Source organism: Xyrauchen texanus, chromosome 33, assembly GCF_025860055.1.
Source record: "Xyrauchen texanus isolate HMW12.3.18 chromosome 33, RBS_HiC_50CHRs, whole genome shotgun sequence".
NCBI classification, from domain to species: Eukaryota; Metazoa; Chordata; class Actinopteri; order Cypriniformes; family Catostomidae; genus Xyrauchen; species Xyrauchen texanus.
The window spans coordinates 11,358,607-11,384,426 of NC_068308.1; the positions used below are offsets into that span (position 1 = coordinate 11,358,607).

The window sequence follows — 25,820 nt, forward strand, 5'->3', positions numbered from 1 at the left end:
CAACCAAAAAATATTCAAATATGGTTTATTGTACATCTTTTTGTAATCTTTGAGAACAAAAGATATCTATCTAGATGATCACAAGTTAAGGTGCGTCGTGCCTCGTGACGGTCTGATAACGATTTGATCTGAATTCCGATTGTCGTCAGTGCAGACGCAAATACAATGTAGGAGTTGACACACCTACATACAGGTGAGCAGCCATGAGTATTAATAGTCGGGAATGAAGCCAAGGCATTATATTTCTGCACACGGACTGATCAGTCACCTGAAAGAACAAGGTAAGACAGTTTGTATTCAATCCCACATATAATGCAATCAAAATAAAATACATTTAAAGTAAGCTGAAATTAAATTCCAATAAAGCTAGGGTAAAAAATTATTAATCTATTAATTTTTAATATTATTAATCTTAGGAGTGGTGGTGTAGTGGCTAAAGCACAGTACTGTTAACTAGCAAGGTTAATCAGCAAGGTCACTGGTTTGAACCCCACGGCCACCACCATTGTGTCCTTGAGCAAGGCACTTAACTCCAGGTTGCTCTGGGGGGATTGTCCCTGTAATAATTGAACTGTAAGTCGCTTTGGATAAAAGCGTCTGCCAAATGCATAAATGTAAAATGTAATCTTAAAAATTGTACCTCAGGAAGTTTGTACAATAGTGTACATTTTTGTTTAATTTAGATGATTGTCTTGCTGGTAACATGCCTTGCTGCCATTCTGTGCCCCACTGCTCACAGTTCAGACTCCACAGTGGGTAAGAAGCTGAACCTCATCATCATTTACTTAGTCACAATAGACCTTTTTCCCTTTTATTATTATTAATATTATTTATTTATTTATTTTAGGAGTACTGAGAATTATATGCTTTTAGTGTCACATTCCAGCTATCTTTTCAATTAATATTTGTTATTACTGTCATTTCTCTCTAAACAGAATGGTGCTATCACGAGCCAGCCTGTAGTAAGTTTTTTTTGCACACTAAAATCTTACTTTTGAATTTACTTATTATTTAAATTGTGATGTTTTCATAAGCAAAAGCAAATTTTCTGGTTTTAATTTGTAATAGATTTTACCACGTGGCCCAAAATTGTCTCTGACTTCTGCAATGGATCATCACAATCTCCCATTGATATTGTGACTGCAAATGTTCAGGCAAATTCCAGTCTCACCTCATTCAACTTTACTGGTTTTGGTGACAATGCAACCTTCTTGACAATTATAAACAGTGGCGAATCTGGTAAGGGGTGCTGCCCACCAGGAAATTTATTTTGATGTTTTCTGCATTTATTTGACACTTTGTACAGAACAGCCTTACAATCAATTGCCAGTTTTCACAGGGTTTGCTATTTTTTACAAAATATTTTTTAGTTGCCTTACAATTCATTCATACCCTGACCAGTATTTTCATTATAAGCAACTGGCTTATTGTGTTGTTAATGGCTTGCTAAACAAGGAATTAATTGATCAAACAAGTGATAAAGCAGTCACATTACTTACATTTATTAATTTAGCTGATGTTTTATCCAAAAAGACTTGAGAGGAATACTACAACAAAAGCATTTCATTCTAGGTTCACCGTAACATTTAAAGTGCCACAATACAATGTTAAAAAATTGCTCAGAAAAGTACATTAGTATAAGCTCTTGTACAGAGATGTGATATACCATGCCTGATGCTTAAAGGTGCACTCAGCGATTCCTGAGAAACACTGTTTATATTCGAGCTCTACTGCCAAAACCACCACACCCCTTCCTTCAGTGCTCCTTTGGAAGCCCTGCCCCCAAATTCATGCACAAGAGACGGTTTTACACTCACCAGCTCCAGACACTCACATCTCTCCTGCTACTAAATCTAACATCACAACAACAGCATATATGGGTTCTGTGAAACATAGCAACATTTATTTTACACACCTATCGAGAAGAAAAAGAACAACTTCTGCTTCCGTCTTCGAGCCTTTTACCTCTAAGAGGTATCTCCACCGCTGAAAAGTCTTGCAGATGTTGATGCGGCTCCTATCCCTCGACTTATCATAATCCTTCTTTTTTCAGTTTATATTCGTCTGACCTTTTTCTCTTGGCCTGTTTCTCAGCCATTTATCCTCCTTGGAGTTTAGAAATTTCGCATCAGCCAGATTTGCTGTTGCTCTTCTAATGAATTTCACCCCTAATACCCCCCAGCCCCCCACCCCCATCCTCTGCACATGCAACAACCACCCCCTGTTGCTGATTGTAGGAGTAGTGTTGTGTGGATCGGTCTGTTCCACTTTGTTTTTGTCCCATTTAAAAAGCAAGGGCTGTGCACAAATACTAGATTTTTTTCAGCCCACCCACAGAACGGATAGCTAACAGACTGTAACAGATATTTGCAGAATTTCACAAAGTGTATTGGATTAGAATTACACATTTATAGTGCACCTAACGCACCTTTAAAATGATAGTTCACCCAAAAATAAAAATTCTCTCATTTACTCACCTGTACGCCATCGCAGATGTGTATGACTTTTTTTCTTCTGCTGAATGCAAACAGCTATTTTTAGAAGAATATCTCAGGTCTGTAGATCCATACAATGTAAGTGAATGGTGGCCGGAACTTTGAAGGTCCCAAAAAAAAAAAGGCAGCATAAAAGTAATCCACACAACTCCAGTGGTTAAATATACATCTTCTGAAGTGATATGATAGATGTGGTGAGAAACAGACCAATATTTCAGTAATTTATTTGATATGAATTCTCCTCCCTGCCCAGTAGGTGGCGATGTGCTCAAAGAATGTGAATCGCCAAAAATAAAAGAACAAAAGTGAAAGTGAAAGTTGAGATTTACAATTAAAAGTACTTAAATACTGATTTGTTTCACACACACACACACACACACACACACACACACACACACACACACACACACACACACACACACACACACACACACTTATATCACTTCTGATAATATGGATTTAATCATTGGATTAATACAGATTACTTTTGTGCTGCCTATATATGCTTTTTGTACATTCAAAGTTCTAGCCACAATTCTCTTGCATTGGCTGACAAGCTGAGATAATAATAATAAAAAAACAATCTTGTTTTGTGTTCAACAGAAGAAAGTCATACACATCTGAGAGGAAATGATGAGAGAATTGTACATTTTGGGTTAACTATCCCTTTAATATCAGTGTTGATATAGTATGTGGTGAACCTTGTAAGTAATATATTAATTGTCTTGTCAGTGGTGGTCAAACTGGATGATAGTACAATGATGGTGAATGGAGGTGGTCTTCCTGGTATGTACAACTCTGTACAATTCCATCTCCACTGGGGTAATGGCAGCTCTGCACCTGGCTCTGAGCACACCGTGGATGGCAAACGATTCCCAGTGGAGGTATGAATAGGATAAAAAGTAATATCTGAATTAATGAATTCATGAGTATGTAATCAATCATTCACTGAATTTACACTCCATTTCTGTCACTTTAATTCTGTCTCTCAGCTGCACATTGTGAATGTTCATTCAAAGTACAACAGGAGTGTCTCTTCGGCAATAGCTTCTAATGACTCATCAGCATTGGCTGTTCTTGGTTTCTTCATTGAGGTGAGGAATGCTACCTTTATTACATCCAGAGAAAGGAAATGTAAACCTAAAAGTTAATACATTTTATAAATGTACTTTATTTAACCATTAGGGAACCAATGACACAAGTAACTCAAAAAGCTGGGAAACCCTAACATCTTATTTGTCAAACATCACCAACGCAGGTAAGGAAATGTTTTTTACTAACTGCGGCCCTTACAGTTTGAATGCTTAATTGAGCTGTTCAGCCAATTCAAGTTCAAGTAATGTTTATCAACAGACCTTATTTTACTTATAAATCCAGGCTTTATAAAAACCTATAGGAAAATCCAGAGGGAACCAACAGCGAATTCTCTACTGGGTCTTTGAAAAACAACCTGAACGGCTCTATGGGGCACTCAGTATTATTTTGAATGTCAACTGAATATGTAGAAATTCACTATTCACAGTAGGGCTGAATGATTAATCGAAATATAATTGAAATTGCGAAATGACGGTGTGATTATCAAACCACAAAGACTAAAATTGAATTCAATAAATAGCCTGCACATGCTGCACTTACTGTTACACCAACTCAAAGCACGTTTGAGGCTTAATTTGACTGAAGTGCAATATATCTACAGCACTCTAGATTCACATTTGCACATAGGCAAATCTAAAGTAACCTCATATCACTGGGATTTTGTAGACAGAAGAATTGACGAGAGCATTTCTCTGCATTAAAAGGCCATTGTGAACTCACAAACAGAAATGTATCACCAAAATAAATGCCTGCATTGATATGCCAGATACAGATGAAGAAAATATAGCATAAATATGATGCTGTTTTATAATAATAATAATGATAGATTTTTTGGCGTTAATATTATACAAATATATATTTCCATAAATCGGTCAAGAAATGCAAGAATTAGATTTGCATTATAGGGTCCCAGATTTGCATGGTGGTGGAGGACCCCATTTTGTGTGATAGCAGCGCAAATGGTGATGTTACCCCCTCGCTGCCCTGGCACATTGGTGATTGCCCTGTGTCCAATTACATTTCTCCCTCTTCTTCTTGTTTTCGCAAGGTTAAATCCAGCCTCATCCACATATATAAATTCATGTTGAATTTCTGCTGCATCCATTTGCAAGACTCTCTGAAACACATTAAAGACAATAAGATGCTATTCAATATCTATTGCACAGTATTTTTTTTTTGTGACAGAACATTATGAGCAGTGCACAATACCACACCATAGTAAGATGAACAATACATACCTCCACATACTCATTGCGCAGATGTTTCACTCTCTCTGAATTTCTGTCAAATGGTACCCGATACAGTTGCTTCATGTATATTTGATTTTTCTTTAGGATTCGACCTAATGTTGACAGAGAGACTCGTTGGATGTTATTTAAAATATTGTAATCATTGATGATATTGGCTTGGATTTCTCGCAGCCTGATACAGTTATTGGCCAAAACCATGTTCACAATGGCAGCCTCTTGTGCACGAGTGAACATAGGGCCCCTTCCACCTTGGTGTCCTCTACCCTCAATCCTATGTAATAAAAAATATATATATATATATATATATATATAAAAAAATACATATGCAGCCTACTGTCAAATGTCACAGTAAATATTATTGATGTCAAGTACAGCAAACTTCAGTTTCAATGTACTGTGTGGTTAGCTTACCTGTTTTCTCTATGAAATGTCCGAATTACTGACGCAACAGTATTTCTGCTGAGATTTGGTTGAACTCTTTGTCCAGCTTCCATCACTGTCAGTCCATGGTTGATAACATGGTCAATAAGTGTTGCACGGATTTCTCGAGTCAAATTTGGTCCTCGTCTTCTTTGTTCAGGTTCTATCAACCCTTCAAGTCCTTCTCTACCTCTTCCTCTATCTCCTTCTCTTCCTCTATCTCCTTCTCCTCTTCCTCTACCTCCTCCTTCTCTTCTTCTACCAAGGCCTCTTCCTCTATGTCCTTCTCCTCTTCCTCTATCTCCTTCTCCTCTTCCTCTACCGCCTTCATCTCCTCTTTGAGCTCCCCCTCTCATTCTCACTCTTCTTCTTCTAACTCCTTCCATTTTTGTTGAAGACAGGTGTACTCACCTGCTGCCTTTTATAGCACAACTGAGTGCTGCGTTTTCAAATTAGCACATGTGTGCTTCCACACCTGGTGGTTGTGATTATCCAATTCATTCATTAGTGTGGTCATTGGCAATCCAGTGCTTTGTAATGACAAGGAAGTAACCTCACAATCCTTATCTGTGTCTAAGGTGTGAAAATGTGTTTAGAGTTTTACAAATCACTGTGTGTAATGTTTTGCAAAAAGGGTGAAGCAGACATTGTGTGTAATGTTGTGCAAATCTGTGGAGGTGTTTTGCTCATTGGAGTAGAATTTTGCAAATTTTGTGGAAATTTTTATTTTAGTGTGTAAACAATCGTAAAAAACTGTAAAATATAAGATTGTAACAGGTTCGTTCAGTCATGTTAAAGAGGAAGTGGGAACCAGTTGAACACTCCAACGTCAGACATTAATTAACAGAAAAGATAGTTTTACAAGCACCAACTCAAAAATTAACTAGACAGAGCCAGAACTCTGGTATGGGTCACTCTTCTACCTTGTCTGTGGACTCGGGTGCCTTTTTATGTCCCCATCGCTCTGTGAACACTGAACATGTAATTAGCAATAATTCGCCCCAGGTGAAGGTCCTTAATGCTTCCTCTCTCCCTCAGATGATCACTTGACCATGCCTCCACCTCCACAAAGATACTGTAAAAATAGTTATATAAACTGACATTCTGATCATTCACTATCAACTCTGCTTGGTAACTACAATGTCAAGGATAAGGGCTTTTGCGACTTGGAGATACAGACAGCATTTATTATTAGAAAGTGGACAAATTATGCTAGACGTTTTCTCAGAACTAACAGCCCTTTTCTGAGCTATTTTTGCAATTGCTTTTAAGTTTTAACCAAGTGTATGTATGAATACACTATTACTATTACACTATACTACATGCACTGTATACTAATGTATACTCTCTTCACCTACATAATTTAGCAAACATACTCAATTTAATTGAAGAGAGATGGCTAGCATCCTTACAACCTCTTGAAATCTGGTATATTTAGGTAATGCAACAACAGACATCATGAATAAAATTACAATGGACAGTCTGCTTGGAAATGTGGACAGGACAAAATATTACCGTTACAAAGGCTCCCTTACCACACCCAGCTGTAATGAAGTTGTGATCTGGACTGTGTTTAAAGACACCATCAAAGTCAGTCATGAGTTGGTAAGTCAATGCAATTCTATGACTAACATTAGAAAAGAATCATCTATTATTGGTTGAGAATGTTTCATTCTTCACATTCTAAGATCATTTTAAATTATCTCTCCAAACAGATCAATCTCTTTAGTAAAACTGTCTATTTCAAGAAAACAAGCCCACCAATTCAGATTACAAACAACTTCAGAGGTGTTCAGTCTATGAATGGCAGAGTTGTGACATCACAGGTGGCAGAAACTGTGACCTCTACAGGACCTTCATCAGCAGCCGCAACTACTTTCTGTATTATCACAGCACTTCTCTTCTCCAGTTCAACCTGGCTGTAAAAACTAGGGTTTAACATGTAGAGTAATAAAGTATATTCTTAGTAAAATAATTCCCCTGAAAATGAATATTCATTATTTATGCACTCTCACATTGTTTCAAACCCATATGACTTTATTCTGTGAAACACAAAAGCAGTTGATTAAGTCCAAGTCCCCATTAACTTTCACTACATCTTTTTTTTACATCCAATAAAAGTGAATGGTCATTCTGCGTAACATCTCCTTTTGTGTTCCACAGCAGAAAGAAAATCATACAGGTTTTCCAAACAACGCGAGAGCAAGTAAATGATGACCGAATTTTCAGGGTTTTTTACATTATGCTTTTATTTATCTTTTGAATAATGTGTTAGCTTTAACATGTGTAATCATGGTTGATGTCTTCCAAATATATGTTTTGCGAATATTTAACTCAGAATTGTATTAGTTGATGATACTTGACTATTCCTATTTCTAGGTTTTGTAATCATAAACATACACTGTAAAAAGTGGTAACTTGCAATTGTTACATAAAGAGCTATTTCTACCTAATCTAACCCTTAAAATGAGTGTTTTTGGTGTAACCTAATGCATTGAGGTTGATTCAGTGACATTTAATAATATATTTGACTTTAATAAAACCAGTTAATTTAGATGTTACCACACGAAGCACATTCTTAGGTTAACATTTTTTCAGTGTAGTCTGGAGTTACGATTATTTATTTATATATATATATAAGGGGGATGGCAGGTTTTAAATATCTGGGAGTTTCTTTGGGGACAAACGAGTACAGAAAGCAAAATTGGGAGGGCCTACTGGAAATGGTTGCTGCCCCAGCTGCCCTACAGGGGAAGGGTGCTGATATGTAAGTCACCTCTTTGGCAGAGGGAAGAACCACTGCTTTTTAACTCTGCACTGAACCTGGATATTTTTAAAGACACATCCCTGAGGAAAAGTCTTGCAAAATCACAAAAGTTGGATATTTAACATCTGAGGGTGAATAGATATCAGCTGTTTTTTTTGCTTCAAAACTGGGTATAAGATCAATTTGAGTGGCCAAGACATTTTTGACTCAAATAGTTCAGTTTTTGCCACTGAGCTATAGACATTCCTCAGAAACACATAATTGGGATTTTCAGCTGAGACTGTAAACTGGGAAGAAATTGAGGGTGGCCCATTATATTTAAGACACCTCAGCTGGGATTTTTCAGCAATACAGGGAAAAAAATCACTGTACACACTGTTGTAAAGATACTGCATCTGCATGCTCTTGCAAACGAAAAGGAGTCCAAGAGGCTAGATAGAATAGGTGCATCCCCCAGGGGCAGCTGGAGGACCTTGTACAAACCTCCCATTGAAAAAAACATATGGAGATCTTCAGTGCATTGAGGTTAGTGCATGGTATAATAGTGATGTTGATTCAGTTCTAAGGGGTTTAATGAGATCACAAATAAAAAGTGAATATATGTATTATTAACTGGTTACAGTTTTTCTCAATCGATTTGGTACATTTCTCCAAACTCAGGTAACTGCTCTCAAAACAGTTAACACAGCAAACTAAACACACTCTTATGTTGGCGAAACAGTTAAGTATTCACTGCACAATGAAACACAGCATTTTATTCTAGTAATGCATTTATTAAAATTCAATATTAACACCAAAACTAAAAGTGTGTTCTCTATTGATTTGATAACAAATTCAGCTGAAGATACACAAAGAAATAAATACAAATACATGTTTTTCATTAACCTCTTAAGATCCTTGCCATTTTTGGGGATTTCCGCCTGGATTTGGCCTACCCAAATTAAAAAGCTTCCCATTCCCACATACTTTGGCCTAAATACACAGTTTTGGTGTCATTTTACAGGAAACCCTTTGAAGTTGCATAAAACACTGCTAAAAACTAAAAAAATTAAATATATGTTGTCTGAACAGTAATAACCCTCCTAAAAAAAGAGGCGCTTTTTATTTTGTTTATATAAATTCATTTTTGAAAGTGTATAACTCAAGCCCTGTAAACCCTAGCAGCAAGCAGACAGTTTTGGCTGTTTCCACTAGATGTCAGCAAATACCTGAAAAAGGAATTTTGTCTGTATCATGTTTTGTTTAATATCTAATTCAATTTATTTGAAGGGAGGAATATTACCTTTTTTTGGTGTACTTTCCGCCTACCCAAATCTAAAGTCTCCCCATACCCATATACAGTGCTATAAATGCAAAATCCCAGTGTAATTTTACAGAAAACCCTTTGTCATTACATAAAACACTGTTGAAAGTGGTAAATGCGCTCTGGTGTCTGGTGAGACGCGTCTGTGTGTTTTGCGCACGTAACCTACCCAGTGATCACTTCACAGTCAGGATGCAATATCACAGCCCCTGATTGGTCTATTTGATCTTGAGAGACATTGCCGGAAAGCAGAGGGTCTAAGCTTTACGGCAATATATGCTTTATCCGGATCGGATGTTTACATATTTTCCTGGATTGTTGAATATCATATAACATTACTTTGTGGTGTTTCTGCACTCGAGGGATTACTTTGGCACACAACCACAGAAAACACTGAAAAACGGCTCATTTTGCAGAGAATAACCTAAGGTAAAGGATTATGTAGCATTTGTGGCTAACTGTGCTGTCTAGTGCGAGTAGCACGGCAAATATTCAATAATTTCACTTGTATGTTTACAAATGTTGATTGTATACTTCATGATTCATTCGAAGTGTATTAGATATGTGATTATACCTCAATAAAAAGACTTATTGGAACTTCTTACTGGCAATGAGAGCTTTCATTTGATACATGGTTTGTACATGTGCGTCATATTTGAGCGATATGAGAAATATGCGTATTCAAAAACGCACATAATTATGACACGACTTTTGATGGGTTGAACTATGTAATTTATTGTAAATAAGTTACTTAGTGTAAAACAAATGCCAAAGTGATGCATATCTCAAGAAAGTAGACATTCTAATCTTTTAAATGGTACCAGATATGAGCTTATAACTCCTCCGCATACATTTAAAATTGGAAGTACATTATTACTGACGTAATTTTAAATCCCGGATCCGGGATCGTGGATTTTAAGATGTTGTTCTTTAATGATGAGTCCAGGTGTATTACAATGAGTTGTCACCCCACAAAAAAAAAAAAAAAATGCAAATAAGTACATAGGTTAAAAAAAAAAAAACTGCATTCATTGAATCAATTAATTTATTGATCATGCCTCTCAATTACATCTGGCCAGAGAATTTCATCAACATCACAGCAAATGTTTTCACGAGTCATGCATCGTGGGAAAAAACGCCTTGAATGCTGTATCCATCCTTGACATGCTTGTGCCCCAATATCTCCACAGGCCTCTTCCATCTCTTGAAGAAGACTTACTTGGTTGTAAGGGTTGCGGTCATGTACTTTCCATCTCCAAGAGGAGAAGAATTCCTCAATTGGATTCAGGAAAGGAGAATATGGTGGAAGGAACACCATCCTGAAACGTGGGTGATTCTCAAACCACTCTCGCACTAGTGCTGAATGGTGGAATTGGACATTGTCCCAAACAACTACAAAATTCTGCACCATTTGCTCCTGATCACCCTGCGGAAAGAGGATTTGATTGAGGAGATTTAAAAAATGTAGGAGCCTTGCTGTGTTGTGTGGTCCCAAGACAGCATTGTGTGCCACAACACCAGTTGTAGAAATTGTGGCACAGAGAGTGATGTTGCCTCCTCGTTGTCCAGGGACATTGACTGTAGCACGACGGCCGATCACATTTCTCCCTCTTCTCCTTTTTTTGTGAAGATTGAAGCCTGCTTCATCAATATACAGGTACTCATAATGAGTTGCACTGCTATCCAACTCCAAGATTCTCTAGAGTAAAAAGAACACAAGGTACAATACAGTAAGTTAGTGTTTTACAGTAATGGCATTGATTGCAGTCAATACTACTGTGAAACTGTTGCTGAAGTTTGAGTTCACACTTTGACGCAGCAGTATACATAGATATGCCTAAATCTTTTCACTTACAGTAGCATGGAATAGTTTGACACATACTTAAAATTCAGAAAAAATATATCTTTGTTTTGACAATAAAAGTGCAGTAATTGGGTTGCACATACTTGAACAAACTGGAATCGCAACTCCTTCACTCTAACGGAGTTCCTCTCAAAGGGCACTTTGTATACTTGCTTCATTCGGATTGAATTTCTCCTTAGAACACGATCAATTGTGGAGAGACTGCATTGGTGGATATTGTGGAACAGTTGATTGTCCTGTGTTATCCTTTGCTGAATTTCTTTGAGGCGGAGGGTGTTGTTCTGGACCACCATGTCAACAATGGCATGCTCTTGTTCAATTGAAAGAAGTCTTGTCCGTCCACCTGAATGTTCTCGAACTTCAATTCTGAAAAATGTTTGGACAAGCAGGAACATTTACTGTAGAAATCTAGACCTATGTCAAACAAGACTACATGGACTATCATTGTAGAAGAAGAATGATATAGTTACTTACCGGTTTTCCCTCTGAAATGTGTGGATAATTGAAGCCACTGTGGATCTGTTTATATTGGGCTGAACTCTCTGCCCAGCTTCTCTCAGTGAGAGACCATGATTTATGACATGGTCAATCAGTGTGGCTCTGATTTCATTTGAAACACGCGTGTACCCTATCCTTCTACCTCTCCTCCCTCCTCTTACACCTTGCCCTCCTCTTACACCTCGCCCTCCTCTTACACCTTGCCCTCCTCTTACACCTCGCCCTCCTCTTACACCTCGCCCTCCTCTTACACCTCGCCCTCCTCTTCCTCTCTGTCCATCTCTTCTTATATGTTCTACTCTTTCTCTTTCCACTATACCATTGCCCTCCAATCTATCCATCTCTTCTCCCTCTACTCCTCTCTCTTCTCCTCTTCCTACATCCTCAGCTCTTCTTTCTCTTTCATCGTCAGCTCTTCTTTCTCTTTCATCGTCAGCTCTTCTTTCTCTTTCATCCTCAGCTCTTCTTTCTCTTTCATCCTCAGCCCTTCTTTCTCTTTCTCCTACATCCTCAGCTCTTCTTTCTATTTCATCCTCAGCTCTTCTTTCTCTTTCATCCTCAGCCCTTCTTTCTCTTTCTCCTACATCCTCAGCTCTTCTTTCTCTTTCATCCTCAGCTCTTCTTTCTCTTTCATCCTCAGCCCTTCTTTCTCTTTCTCCTACATATTCAGCTCTTCTTGCTCCTTCTCCATCTCCTCTTCCTCTTCTTTTCCCTCTACCCTGTCCATCACCTCTCACTCTTACACCTCTTCCTTTTCCACTGCTCATTCTTTTTATTGTCTTTTCTCCTCATTCATCTTTGTTCTTCTTCTCTTCCCCTTTTGTAGTTGTTGTAATTAAGACAGCTGTGTAAACAATTAGGAAATTAGCTTTTTCTGTGTTAAGTGGATTATTAACTCATCAGATATCAATTTGGGGTTAATTGAGGACATAAGGTGTGCAACTGACTATTTTACAATTCATAGAGTTTTGTTTGTTGTGTTTTGAAAATGGTACAAAAATGCTTGTGATCTTTGTGAAGACCAATGAAAAAGCTGCAAAAGTTTTTCCTGGTATATTAAAGATTTGGCTGGCTGTATGAACTGCTGTGATAACATTAAGGAATTTTGTGCACAGTGTTTTGAGAAAATTATGCTTTTGATTTGTAATTTGTATGAAATGAAGAAGAATTTACTATCTGTTTAGGACAATTACGAAGTGTACAGATCACTGTGTTAAATGTTTTGAGAGCAGTTACCCGAGTTTGGAGAAATGTACCAAATCGATTGAGAAAAACTGTAATGACCTTGAAACTTTTAAATATAAATGGGATGTAAATCTATGCATTTGTTATGTTTTATTTGAGTAAGTTGTCTTTTTTTTGTTTGTTTTTCTCGTGATTATGTGATGTTCTAAAATGTGCTATTTAATTGCCTTAATGATTTTTCTATGAATTGCAAAATCTTTGTACTTTCTGGTATTAAAGTGTTTTTAAAGTAAAAAAAAAAAAAAAGTCTCTCTCTCAATTGCTTTATTGGAATGACTGTATTTGACAATGTTGCCAAAGCACTAGATATAATCAAATCAAACAGAGTAGAAACCCGTGTATAACATTAATCAACAGATTAAAACGGGATATTTAGAACAAGGTAACAACAAACAAATAAACAAATGCATTGTATGTAAATATTATAAGTCACATGTAACTATTACACAGTAATGTACAGTATATATAATGAAATAATATATGTACTAATGTATACATTTAAGTGAAAAATGTGCTTAAGTAGTGCAGAGTTATTTCTATCAGGTTATGATTGTGACAGATTTAGTAGCTGCGTGTCCTTTCTTTCCTAATATGATTTAAATGTGTTCAATTTCAGGCAGTTCACATGTTTCAGGTATAAATTCACGGCATTTTGAGAAGAATGTGTTTCAAATGAATTTATATTTTCTACAGTGGAGTAGAAAGTTCATCTCAACCGTTCCATTCTGGCAGTGAACAGATGTCCTGTTTTCTCTGGGGAGCCAAGACTTTTTAAGTCTCCCTATGGCAAGGTTATGATCACTCAGCCTGTAATTGGTCAGGATGTTCCTCTGTTTTACATCTCTGACAGTGGACAAATATACTGGCAATTCATATTTTCTTTTTAGGCCTCTATAGCATTATAATTTGTTGTGATTTAGTTGAATTCTCCCAATGTTCCAAATAGGTATTTTTATGGCGCTTAATGATTTGGCTGAATTTGATATGTTTTATATCAGGAGTACTGGCCTGTAACTGGTTTGAGCTGGTGAGTTTCGGATCAGCTGGCTGAGAGGACTGCTTTTTGTGTTCAGCTCTAGGTCTAAAAATGCTTCATGGTGGAGTGTTTAAAACCTCAGTAAATAGTCAAAAAAGGTTTTTTTAAATACATATGAGTGATTGAGAACGTTTTCATATTTCAAATGAAAATAATCATATTCTCTCCACTAATATCATGCCAAAATTATTCAACCTCCAACTTCAGTATTTTGTATGAATTGAATGCTTTGGCCAATAAAAGCCTTTCAAACTTATGAAATGCTTGTCAGTGTTTTCCAGTACACCATAGAAACATGTGAAAAAATTATCTACAAATACTGTAGCAGCAAACTTTGTAAAACACAAAATTTATGTCACTGTCAATACTTTTGGCCACGGCTGTAGAGAATGTTGTGTGTGCATATCCCAGTAGATCAGCAGTTACAGAAATACTCAAACCAGCTCATCTGGCACCAACAATCATGCCAAGATCCAAATCACTGAGATCACATTTGTTCCTCATTCTGATGGTTGATATGAATATTAACTGAAGCTCCTGACCCATATCTGCATGATTTTATGCACTGCACTGCTGCCAAACGATTGGCTGATTAGATGATCACATGGATGATTGTTGGTGCCAGATGGGCTGGTTTGAGTATTTCTGTAACTGCTGATCTCCTGGGATTTTCACACACAACAGTCTCTAGAATTTACTCCGAATAGTGCCAAAAACAGAAAACATCCAGTAAGCATCAGTTCTGTAGATGGAAATGCCTTGTTGATGAGAAAGGTCAACAGAGAATGCCCAAACCAGTTTGAACTGACCAAGTCTACGATGCTCTGTACAATTGTGATGAGAAGAATGTAATCTCAGAATGCCATTCTGAAGCGCTGTTTTGGCAGCACGAGGGGGAGCTGCACAATATTAGGCAGGTGGTTTTAATGTTGTGGCTGATCGGTGCATGTCCCTATTTTCTTAATTCTACGTTTTAATTAACGCTATGTTGTTTAAAATTAAAAGCAGTTTATGAGCATGTCATTGTTATTTTGCTAGCCACCTTGAACTGATATTTAACTTTATATATCGTTCTTTTTATAAACATAGTTAACTGATGAACGTAGTTACACGTAGGCCTATTTAGACTATACATAACAGACTGTGCATGTGCGAGAAGTTCATGAAAGAGGGATCCCTTCATGACACGAAAGCATGCTGCCCCAGAAAGAACTTTATCTTTTATTTGTCTTGTGGTTTACAGATCATTGTAAAAGGTGCATACCACTACCTACTATATTGGACCTTAATCACCTGACAGCCTAAAGGGCAACACATGTCTCAGTTAGATTTTGGGGTTGGTCCACAGTCCTTGAATTCCTTTGAGGGTAACGCTTTCACACTTTGTTTTTAAAGTAAGGTTTTGGCTGTTTATACTGTAAGAAGAGAGAAAACTGAAGAAAAAAAAGTTTATCTGTTAAGGATCAATCAAATTCATTATCTTGTCTAAAATAGTAAGATGTGTGTTGCAGTTGAATAAATATTTTGTTAAGATTTAACCAAGCAAGCAAAAAACTGTTTCACAGCATTTAACAATGTTTCAATTTGGTTATGTCACAGTACATTGTCTAAAAACTATCTAGAAACTACCAAAACAATGTAACGTGGCAGATTACGTATCTGGTTTAGCAAAAAAAAAAAAAAAAAAAAAGACCATCAGACCATTCCAGTTGCAAATATAGTACTATTTTGCAACAAATATACTTTTTTGTATGTTTTTTTTTAAAAAAGTTGCTTCAAACATAATTATACATGTTTTAATATAAAAAAAAAAAACTAAATTGGTACATTTGTGAAGTGTTTTAAGTACAAAAAAAAAAAAAAACTCCAATCAGCCAGAAGGTATGAAAAGAATGCTGGCATTTTCTGATATACATGAATCACAATAAAATATTTTAGATAGGAACAGTGATTTAATTTAAACTGTGGAGAAGAACTGATTTTCAAAAAATTGTGAAGTACATAACAGAACTGGGTAGGAATAGAGTTTATGAGGGATTTTCTTTGTTTGTAGAAGAATGCTTTGTTCATAACCTGCCTTGCAACAAGTCTTTTGCCTGTGGCCAATCAACGTTGCTCACAATTCACATTTGGAAGAGGATGTGTCCCCTGTGAAATAGTGCCAACAATGGATCATGGCTGAACGAGAGCCACCACCTCTCTCTAGCGTAAGTTACTTGTTCTGCCCTGAGGCAAACTCCAGAAGTAACTGGTGTGATTGGTAAACAGGCTGTTTGATGCATTAAATAAATGTTTATCAGTCATCTGATATCTGATGGGTTTACTTTTCATTATCAGATCATTATCAGACAGTTAGCTAATCTTTGCTGCTTTTTAATTTTTTTACTAATGCTCTATACAACACCTAGGAGAAAACATTAGTCTTTGCTGCTGTTTCGTGAGCCAACCAGCTACCATTTAAGTTAAAACTAGATTGCCAACAAAGAAGTAGTAATTAATGCCTATATGTGGAAATAGAAGATTTGTGCCAACAAACATTCTAGCTACCTAACTCGCATTTACTATTATAGTTCAACGATTTAGTATACATTATGCCACAAGAATCACCCTCTAAACTTGAAAAATGAAGTAAGAGTAAACTATCTAGCGAACTTGACATTACACAGAATGTGGTTGGCTTGTATTAATCGATCTCTCAAATGTCAACACTGACATGACAGTATGCAATTTTGTTCCTAACAAACACTTGTTTTTTTTTTTAAATGTGACAATTATGGTTTAATTTAAACTGTAAAAGTGTAACATACATGAAAATTGTTGTGCCAGATGTGAAGGAGTATAGAGAATATATTTGTGGCCTGTGGCCACGCATTCTACCACCATTATATGTAGGGTATTACATATATAATTAAGAGATGTGAACGGGATCAGTTAAAATGCTCACATTCTCACACCATAATATATGGGGTATTTTGCACGCATTCTACCACCATTATAAAGTAGATAAATTACAAATAACTATATTATTTGTCTTAATAGATTCTCCACCATTGAAATCGTAATACAACGTTTAGTTGTATAAGCTCACAATTTCTACTGTAAGGAATTAGCTTTAATAAGTGAATTATGATTAATTCACTTATTGGAGTGATATTAATCTCATGGCTTATTGAAAATAATATTACATGTAATTAGGTACAGCTTTGATGTGAAATCTTGTAGAAACAGGAATTATTTATCAAAATATACCACAGTCAAGTAGTCTTTGAACAAAGACAAACTTTATTACTATTCTAAACATAAATCTGGAGTGGTGGTGGCGTAGTGGCTAAAGCACAGGGCTGTTAATCAGAAGGTCGTTGGTTTGAACCCCACGGCCGCCACCATTGTGTCCTTGAGCAAGGTACTTAAATCCAGGTTGTTCCGGGGGGATTGTCCCTGTAATAATTGCACTGTAAGTCGCTTTGGATAAAAGTGTCTGCCAAATGCATAAATGAAAATGTAAATCTAATCTAACGCATATTTATGTGATACAGAAGTGTGAAAAGTGACAGAATGTGAAATAACTGATCAGTACAGTGAAGATGAACGCTGCGGAGTCTGTTGACAATACCTTAAGAACCATTCCATCCTTCTTTGAGTCTACATCGATTTGCTATCAGATTACCCAAATTATTTTATTAATACACTTGCACTTTGAGCACAATATTGGAGATGTACTTGCTTGTCTTTGTGGTGTTTCCTTGCTTTCTTTGTGTTGCTTGGTTCTTGGCGCTTGGTTGAAAGTTCGTTCCGTCAATGTTTTTGACTTCTGTATGATCAAGTTTATTGTCTGTATGAATGATGATTTTAGCTGTGAAGCGAGGCCTTCTCTTGGATTTGTGAACCGTAGAGAGTGATCAGCTTTCTTGGGACATCGAGTCCCGAGCTCCCTTGGACCTCCCGAGATCCCGAGAAGACCACTAGGGAAGAGTCAAAGCAAAGTCTGAGCAGTCAGGAGAGAAAAATTATTGTCCCCTTAGTGCTCCTCGCGCGGAGCTTGGACACATGGCTTTCACTTCTCAACCTGTCGCATTGGCTGGCCAGGACCATCCGACTCGGCTACACGATTCAGTTCGTGCTTCACCTTGTTACACGGCAAAAATGCCAGCACCCTATATGCGGAGATCACGACCCTTTTACTCAAAGACGCAATAGAGCCTGTCCCTCCAGCCGAGATGAAGAAGGGTTTCTACAGCCCTTACTTCATCGTACCCAAAAAAGGCAGTGGCTTGCGACCAATCCTGGACCTACGAGTTCTCAACCGGGCCTTGCATAAACTCCCATTCAAGATGCTCATGCAGAAACACATTCTAATATGTGTCTGGCATCAGTATTGGTTTGTAGTGGTAGACCTGAAGGATGCGTACTTCCACGTCTCTATCTTGCCACGACATCGACCCTTCCTACGGTTCATGTTCGATGGCCAAGCGTATCAGTACAAGGTCCTCCCCTTAGGCCTGTTCCTGTCCCCTAGTGTCTTTACGAAGGTCGCACAGGCAGCTCTTGCCCCGCTAAGGGAAGTGGGCAATGCAGGATTATACATGCAGAAAAATTACAGCCATATGATTTGAATCTAAGAAAAACCCAATCTTAATCCTGGAATTCCACAACTTCATAAATGAAAGGACTTTGGTGCCAGTGAGTCTCACATCTGGCCAATAAAACTAACAAAGAGACTTGTCTAGATCCCATATGACTTGAAAACTTCTCCGCAAAGAGGCCCTAAGTTCAAAGGTAAAAGCAATAAAAGACAGAACACACACTCTTGGAGTTTCCGAGAGACTTGGGACACACAAGATTCTGTCCTCCGATATAAACCAATTTGCTACATTTAGACTCATCAGATCACATGACATCAGGATCATTGTTCAGCAAACAGCATCTTAAAAAGAACATCCCTTAATCCAGAAACATCTCACACAAAGTCACAGTACTTGAATCAATCCTTTAAAATATACAAGACCACATGTACCCACAGGATATCTAGCCTTGCTAGATAATTCTGAGAATTACTTTGAACTGTGCTAACTTGTATAACTGACAAATTAATGATTATAGCCTGAGGTACCTCTTTAAAATGCGTGTAATGTTTTATCCATGTTGTATAACCAAGGAATTAACCAGTATGATTTGTAACCAGGGATTTTAATGTTTTGTTACCTACATGAATAATATTCATGAAAGAATGTAAAATTTGGTATCAAACACTTGCTTGGTTACATGGAGGAAGCTGATGACAACGAATATCATGTCTCTTGTACCATTCTCAAGATATAAAAGTTCATGATTAAATATGCACTATTTTTGAGCTGGAGATTTGTAAGACTCCGAAACAAAGGACCATAAAATGAACTGTCAGATAGGACAGCCCAGCCGACCATGTGACTCTGAAAAGTCACTTCTGATTGGCGCAGGACACCTTTGGGGATACGGACAATTTCAGTTCAAATGTTTCCAAACAGGAAGAACACGCTCTCTCTCGTTGTCTCTTGTCTCTTCCTTTCTGCGCTCTCTGTTCTGGCTCTTCCCTCGTGGTCTTCTCTGGATCTCTTCAGAACCAGATCTATGCCAGGTGAGGTCAAAGGAAGCTTGGGACTCGAAGTCCAGAAGAAGCCTCTCATTCTCTATGGTCCATGAGAAGGCCTCGCTTCAAAGCCAAGCTCATCATTCATACAGACTATAACTATATGATCTTACAGAAGTCAAAAACATCGACAGAATAAACATTCGACCAAGATCCATGAACCAAGCAACACAAAGAACGCAAGGAAACACCATGACATGCAAGTACATCTCCAATATTGTGCTCAAAGTGATATTGTATTAGTTAAATACTTTGGGTAATCCGATAGCAAATCGATGTAGACTCAAATAAGGTTAAATGGTTCTTAAGGCATTGTCAACAGACTCCAGAAATTACATTTTCACTGCATTGATCATATATTTCACATTATGTCACTCTTCTCACCAACCTGTCTCATGTATATATGTGTTAGATTATATTTATGTTTAGAATAGCAATAAAGTTTGACTGTATTCAAAGATGATTTGACCGTGGGATATTTTGATAAATAATCTCACCCCATTTCTAAAAGATTTTGCTTCAAATCTGTACCTAAATACGTGTGATATTATTTTCAATACGCCATGAGAATAAAATTACTCCAATCATGAGACGTTGTATTATGGAGAATGTTATTCAGACAATTTATCAATTTATATGTCATTTATCTCATTTATAATGGTTGTCGAACATGACTAATTTCACTATATAGTTCATTACATAATAATATAGAATAAGGACAGTTTAATTTAGTTCATAGCTCACATATTTCAAGACCCTAAATTCCCTTACATATAATGGTGTGAGAATGAGGGCACTTCAACGGTTCCCTTCTAAATTCAGCATACCAAATATCCTACATCACTCTGAACTCTGCTTACCTCAGATACAAGGGAAAGAAGTCACCGAACCAGCTGAGGGACAAGTCAAGTGGATGGGACCAGGAGCTCTAACTGTCCCTTCGAAAAGTGAAAGGTATGCAGTTTGTAAAGTGGAGTGTGAGAAACGGCTGAGAAAGGACATTTCCCTTGTGGAAACACCAGTGGATATTCAACTTCCAGCTAGACTGTTTATCCTTGTGACAGTCCTGTCTTCTGCCATTGATGTGAATAACTTCAGATTGCTGGTCTACCATGAAACCTCTAAAGATATCACCATCCCAACTGGGACAGTAATTGTTAGAGTATTTCCCACAGACACAGTTGCAAAAGGAGCTCAGACTGTTTTGAAGAAGATAGACCCCAGGTTTTTCAAGTTTGGTGACTCTCCTATTTCTGCTGATTGGGAAAAAAAGCTGAGGGAACCATAACACCAGACTGAGTGACTGCAGACTATTTAGGATAGGACCCCGATGTAATGCACCTGCAGAAATTAATGATGTGCAGCATCATCTAAAAGACCTGTTGGCTGAAGGCATCATAATGGAATCCAGGAGTCCTTATGCATTGCCGATAGTAATCACTCAGAAGAAGAGTGGTGCCATCCGTATGTGCATAGGCTACCGGACTTTGAATACCAGAATCATTCTTGACCAATGCACCACTCCTAGGACTGATGGCGCTTTGTACTGTCTGTCCAGCAGCAAATCGTTCTCTGTCATAGACTTGCAGAGTGGCTACTACCAGATTGAAATGGCTGAATAGGACAAAGAAAAGACAGCGTCTTTGTTCCCTTGGCTTTTACCAGTTCAAACGCATGTCGCAAGGGATCACTGGTGCTGCAGCCACATTTCAGCAGCTAATGGAGAGAGCCGTAGGAGATATGCATTTTCTCCATGTCATTGTGTGTCTGGACGATCTCATTGTCTTTGGGCGTACACTAGAAGAGCACAAGGATATGCTGCTGAAAGTGTTGGCTCGGCTGAAAGAATGTGGGTTCAAAGTATCTATAGACAAGTGCCAGTTTTGTCAGCTTCGAGTCAACTATGTGGGACACATAGTGTCTGCTGTCTGGACAGCTTCTGATCCCGAGAAGGTGAAAGCTGTCTCTCAGTGGAAGATGCAGCAACAGAGTGCAAAGTCTGTAATTTGCAACAACCTCTATGTTGGTCAATTCTGCTAAAGAATTAAGAAAACTCCATGTGGGAAAGTGAACCAGCAGCTGGTCTTTCCAGAAAAGTACCATCAGCAGGTGATGCATTTTATTCATGACGAATCAGGTCACCTTGGAATCGAAAGGACCACAAAACTTTGCAAGAATCATTTCTACTGGCCATAAATGAACATAGGTGGAGGAGTATGTGAATAATTGTGGACGGTGTATTGACTCGAAAAATCCTACCACAAAGATCTGCTTAACTGACCCTAAGATCTGTACCACTGGATCTGGTTTGCATTGATTTACTGTCCATTGAACCTGACTCGAAGGGAATTGCCAATGTTCTGGTCATCACAGATCATTTCACCCGCTATGCACAGGTATTTCCTGCAAGAGACCAGAAAGTGGTATCTGTAGCCAAGATCCTTGTTGAAAAGATTTTTTGTACATTACGAATTGCCAGCTCCTGAATGTCGGCTTGTAAAAGAACTCCTTGGAATTTGCAAATCCAGGACATTACCTTACCATACTCAAGGGGCTCCACAGCCAGAGCGTTTCAATCGGACTCTTCTATCCATGCTGGGTACACTGGACCCTGCCAAGAAGAACAGGTGGAGACAAAGTATCAGTCAGTTGGTACAGGTGTACCAAATGGGAAATTAGTATTCCAGAAGGGGGAGAGTATAGCCCAGCTAGGATTATTATTAAGTGTAGTAACACATATTTACTTAGTATGGGATTATTTCTAAGATTTATATTATTCAACTAACATCATAACAGTGTCTGTGTGCTCAATTTATAACCTTATCAAGGGGTTGACTTTTTCTTTCTTTTCATGAAAGGAATGCTATACCTATGTACGGCCCCTTTAAGAGTTACGGTAACATAACGTGGGTTTTGTCAGCATGTTTGTTATTTTATTTGTGATAAGTTATTATTTAACGTGTTCCTGCCCTTGTGGATAAGATGTGAATTCTGATTGGAGAGAGGGAAACGACAGCCGATCGGAAAGAGAGGTCAGTGTTTCTCATGATTTAAGCCATAAAAAGTATATATAACCACTAAGTAAGTGTTAAACTTAGATATTATGTGTAAGAAGTGTTGTAGAAACCTTTTGTGGCTTTGTTTATGCTTTTTACTGTATAAGAGTTTATAAAGATAATTTCACAGAGCCTGCTTAAAAGCGCAGCATGAAGTTTATTCTTCTAGGATTGAGAGCGAGAGATAACCTTATTAACAGACTATCAGTTGCATTGCGATTGCCTACATATACAGTGAGGGGAAAAAAGTATTTGATCCTCTGCTGATATTGTACATTTGCCCACTGACAAACAAATTATCAGTCTATAATTTTAATGGTAGGTTAATTTGAACAGTGAAAGACAGAATAACAACAAAAAAATACAGAAAAATGCATGTTAAAAATGTTATAAATTGAATTGCATTTTAATGAGGGAAATAATATTCGACCCCTCTGCAAAAAATGACTTAGTACTTGGTGGCAAAACCCTTGTTGGCAATCACAGAGGTCAGACGTTTCTTGTAGTTGGCCACCAGGTTTGCACACATCTCAGGAGGGATTTTGTCCCACTCCTCTTTGCAGATCTTCTCTAAGTCATTAAGGTTTCGAGGCTGATGTTTGGCAACTCGAACCTTCAGCTCCCTCCACAGATTTTCTATGGGATTAAGGTCTGGAGACTGGCTAGGCCACTCCAGGACCTTAATGTGCTTCTTCTTGAGCCATTCCTTTGTTGCTTTGGCCATGTGTTTTGGGTCATTGTCATGCTGGAATACCCATCATTGACCCATTTTCAATGCCCTGGCTGAGGGAAGGAGTTTCTCACCCAAGATTTGACGGTACATGGCCCCATCCATCGTCCCTTTGATGCGGTGAAGTTGTCCTGTCCCCTTAGCAGAAAAACACCCCCAAAGCATAATGTTTCCACCTCCATGTTTGATGGTGGGGATGGTGTTCTTGGGGTCATAGGGAGCATTCCTCCTCCTCCAAACACGGCGAGTTGAGTTGATGCCAAAGAGCTCAATTTTGTTCTCATCTGACCACAACACTTTCACTCAGTTCTCCTCTGACTCATTCAGATGTTCATTGGCAAACTTCAGACGGGCCTGTACATGTGCTTTTTTGAGCAGGGGGACCTTGCGGGCACTGCAGGATTTCAGTCCTTCACGGCGTAGTGTGTTACCAATTGTTTTCTTGGTGACTATGGTCCCAGCTGCCTTGAGATCATTGACAAGATCCTCCTGTGTAGTTCTGGGCTGATTCCTCACCATTCTCATGATCATGGAGCCCCAGACCGAGGGAGATTGACAGTTCTTTTGTGTTTCTTCCATTTGCGAATAATCGCACCAACTGTTGTCACCTTCTCACCAAGGTACTTGGCAATGGTCTTGTAGCCCATTCCAGCCTTGTGTAGATCTACTATCTTGTCCCTGACATCCTTGGACAGCTCTTTGGTCTTGGCCATGGTGGAGAGTTTGGAATCTGATTGATTGATTGATTGCTTCTGTGAACAGGTGTCATTTATACAGGTAACAGGCTGAAATTAGGAGCACTCCCTTTAAGAGTGTGCTCCTAATCTCAGTTTGTTACCTGTATAAAAGACACCTGGGAGCCAGAAATCTCTGATTGAGAGGGGGTTGAATACTTATTTCCCTCATTAAAAGGCAATTCAATTTATAACATTTTTGACATGCGTTTTTGTGGATCTTTTTGTTGTTCTTCTGTCACTCACCGTTCAAATTAACCTACCATATAATAATAGACTGATCATTTCTTTGTCAGTGGGCAAACATACAAAATCAGCAGGGGATCAAATACTTTTTTCCCTCACTGTAGGTTGGTGTGTGAGTGTGTGTGGGCCCACATCTGTTATATTGAGTGTTATTACTGATTAATTACATTCTAATTTCTAAGTGAAGTGTTGATGTTTTATACTTTTGTTTGGTGTTATTGAAACAAAACATGTGCATTTTGAGACACTGAATTCCTTAAATTAATTCAAACTGTGTTTGCTGATAACGCCAGTAATATTTGAGTGTCAATGTGAAATTCACTTTATTGTTTAAGTTTATTTCATTTTATGGGACTGTGAAGTTTGTACTACTGGGAGACATTTTTCAGAGAAAAGACACAACAGACATTTCTTAAAAGGGAGACATATAATTAATTTATTTTATTATTTTCATAAAAAAAAAAAAAATACAATTATATATATTTGAATATATAATTATTATTATTATTATTTTACATAATTGTTTACAAATAAATCCAATTGTTAATTTCCTTAAACTTACCTTTTGAGTTGTTTGAGGTTGTTCTTCATTTGTTTAATAGAAAAGTTTCATAGGACTCAGTGTAGGAGGGTGAATACATTTAATTTGTGTTACAGTATATCGGGGGTAAAGGGGAAATATTATTATATGACACACAATTAGAACCCGGTGCTTCCCCCATTGAAGGTTAAGTGTAGGGCATGCTACATGTCTTTATTTTCAAATATAAAGTCAGATTTTGATCCATGCATTTCTATCATTTTCAGTAGACCAGAAGAGTTACACACAACTAAATCAACTCTAATTCTTTATTACTCAATAAGCTGGTATTCCTTCCTTATAATAATGTCTAGAAAAGAATATTCCTCTGGTTTGAGATTTTTGTTTTATTTTAGCATCTGTTTTTTCTTTATAGCTCTGTCCGTAGGAAATGTTCAGTGTTGCTACACTACTAACAGAAAGTAGCAAACTATAGATATAGTATTTAAAAAAGAAATTTTTTTTTTTTTTAAATATAACAATAAGTTGATGTTATTAAATTCTGCAATCAGAAGTTCTGAATTCAATAATATCAAATATAAAATATATTTATGTATAGTTAATATACAGTAATAAAACTATATATTTTAAATAACTGAAATGAAATATAGTTATAAAAAATAGGCACTACACTATATATATATATATATATATATATCAATGGACAACATGTCGAGTCTTGAAGTGAATGAGCTAAAACAGCAGAAGACCAAGTCGGCCACTTTATTGGGTCCACAGAGTTCTTAATAAAGTGCGTGTAGTGAGTAGTTTATTAACATGAATCATCCCAAAAAACTGACTCGCTATATGAATCCGAGTTCCCAATGCTAAATATAAGTAAACTGTTTATTTTATCCAGTTCAGTTCATTGTTTG

At 37.5% G+C, this 25,820-nt stretch overlaps 1 protein-coding gene across 2 annotated transcripts; it reads left to right on the forward strand.

Annotated features, from left to right (window-relative positions):
- Positions 1 to 210: 210 nt before the first annotated feature.
- LOC127626989 (carbonic anhydrase 4-like) lies at positions 211 to 8,639 on the forward strand. 2 transcript variants are annotated; one of them, XM_052103167.1, is made up of 9 exons: positions 211 to 281; positions 684 to 756; positions 936 to 962; positions 1,069 to 1,239; positions 3,228 to 3,379; positions 3,488 to 3,589; positions 3,681 to 3,753; positions 6,699 to 6,865; positions 6,976 to 8,639. In XM_052103167.1, the coding sequence occupies exons 2-9, from the start codon at positions 684 to 686 to the stop codon at positions 7,183 to 7,185; spliced, it is 975 nt and encodes a 324-aa protein (XP_051959127.1). In that variant the 5' UTR covers positions 211 to 281; the 3' UTR covers positions 7,186 to 8,639. The 2 variants fall into 2 exon arrangements, with proteins under 2 accessions (XP_051959127.1, XP_051959128.1); XM_052103168.1 differs by lacking the exon at positions 211 to 281 and adding an exon at positions 453 to 573.
- The last annotated feature ends 17,181 nt before the right edge of the window (positions 8,640 to 25,820 follow it).

Excerpts from the sequence above, each read along its gene's own strand:
- LOC127626989 (XM_052103167.1), top strand. The coding sequence starts at position 684 with ATGATTGTCTTGCTGGTAACATGCCTTGCTGCCATTCTGTGCCCCACT. Across the intron at positions 963-1,068 it reads CTATCACGAGCCAGCCTGTA|ATTTTACCACGTGGCCCAAA; the intron begins GTAAGTTTTTTT and ends AATTTGTAATAG. Across the intron at positions 3,590-3,680 it reads TTCTTGGTTTCTTCATTGAG|GGAACCAATGACACAAGTAA; the intron begins GTGAGGAATGCT and ends TTTAACCATTAG.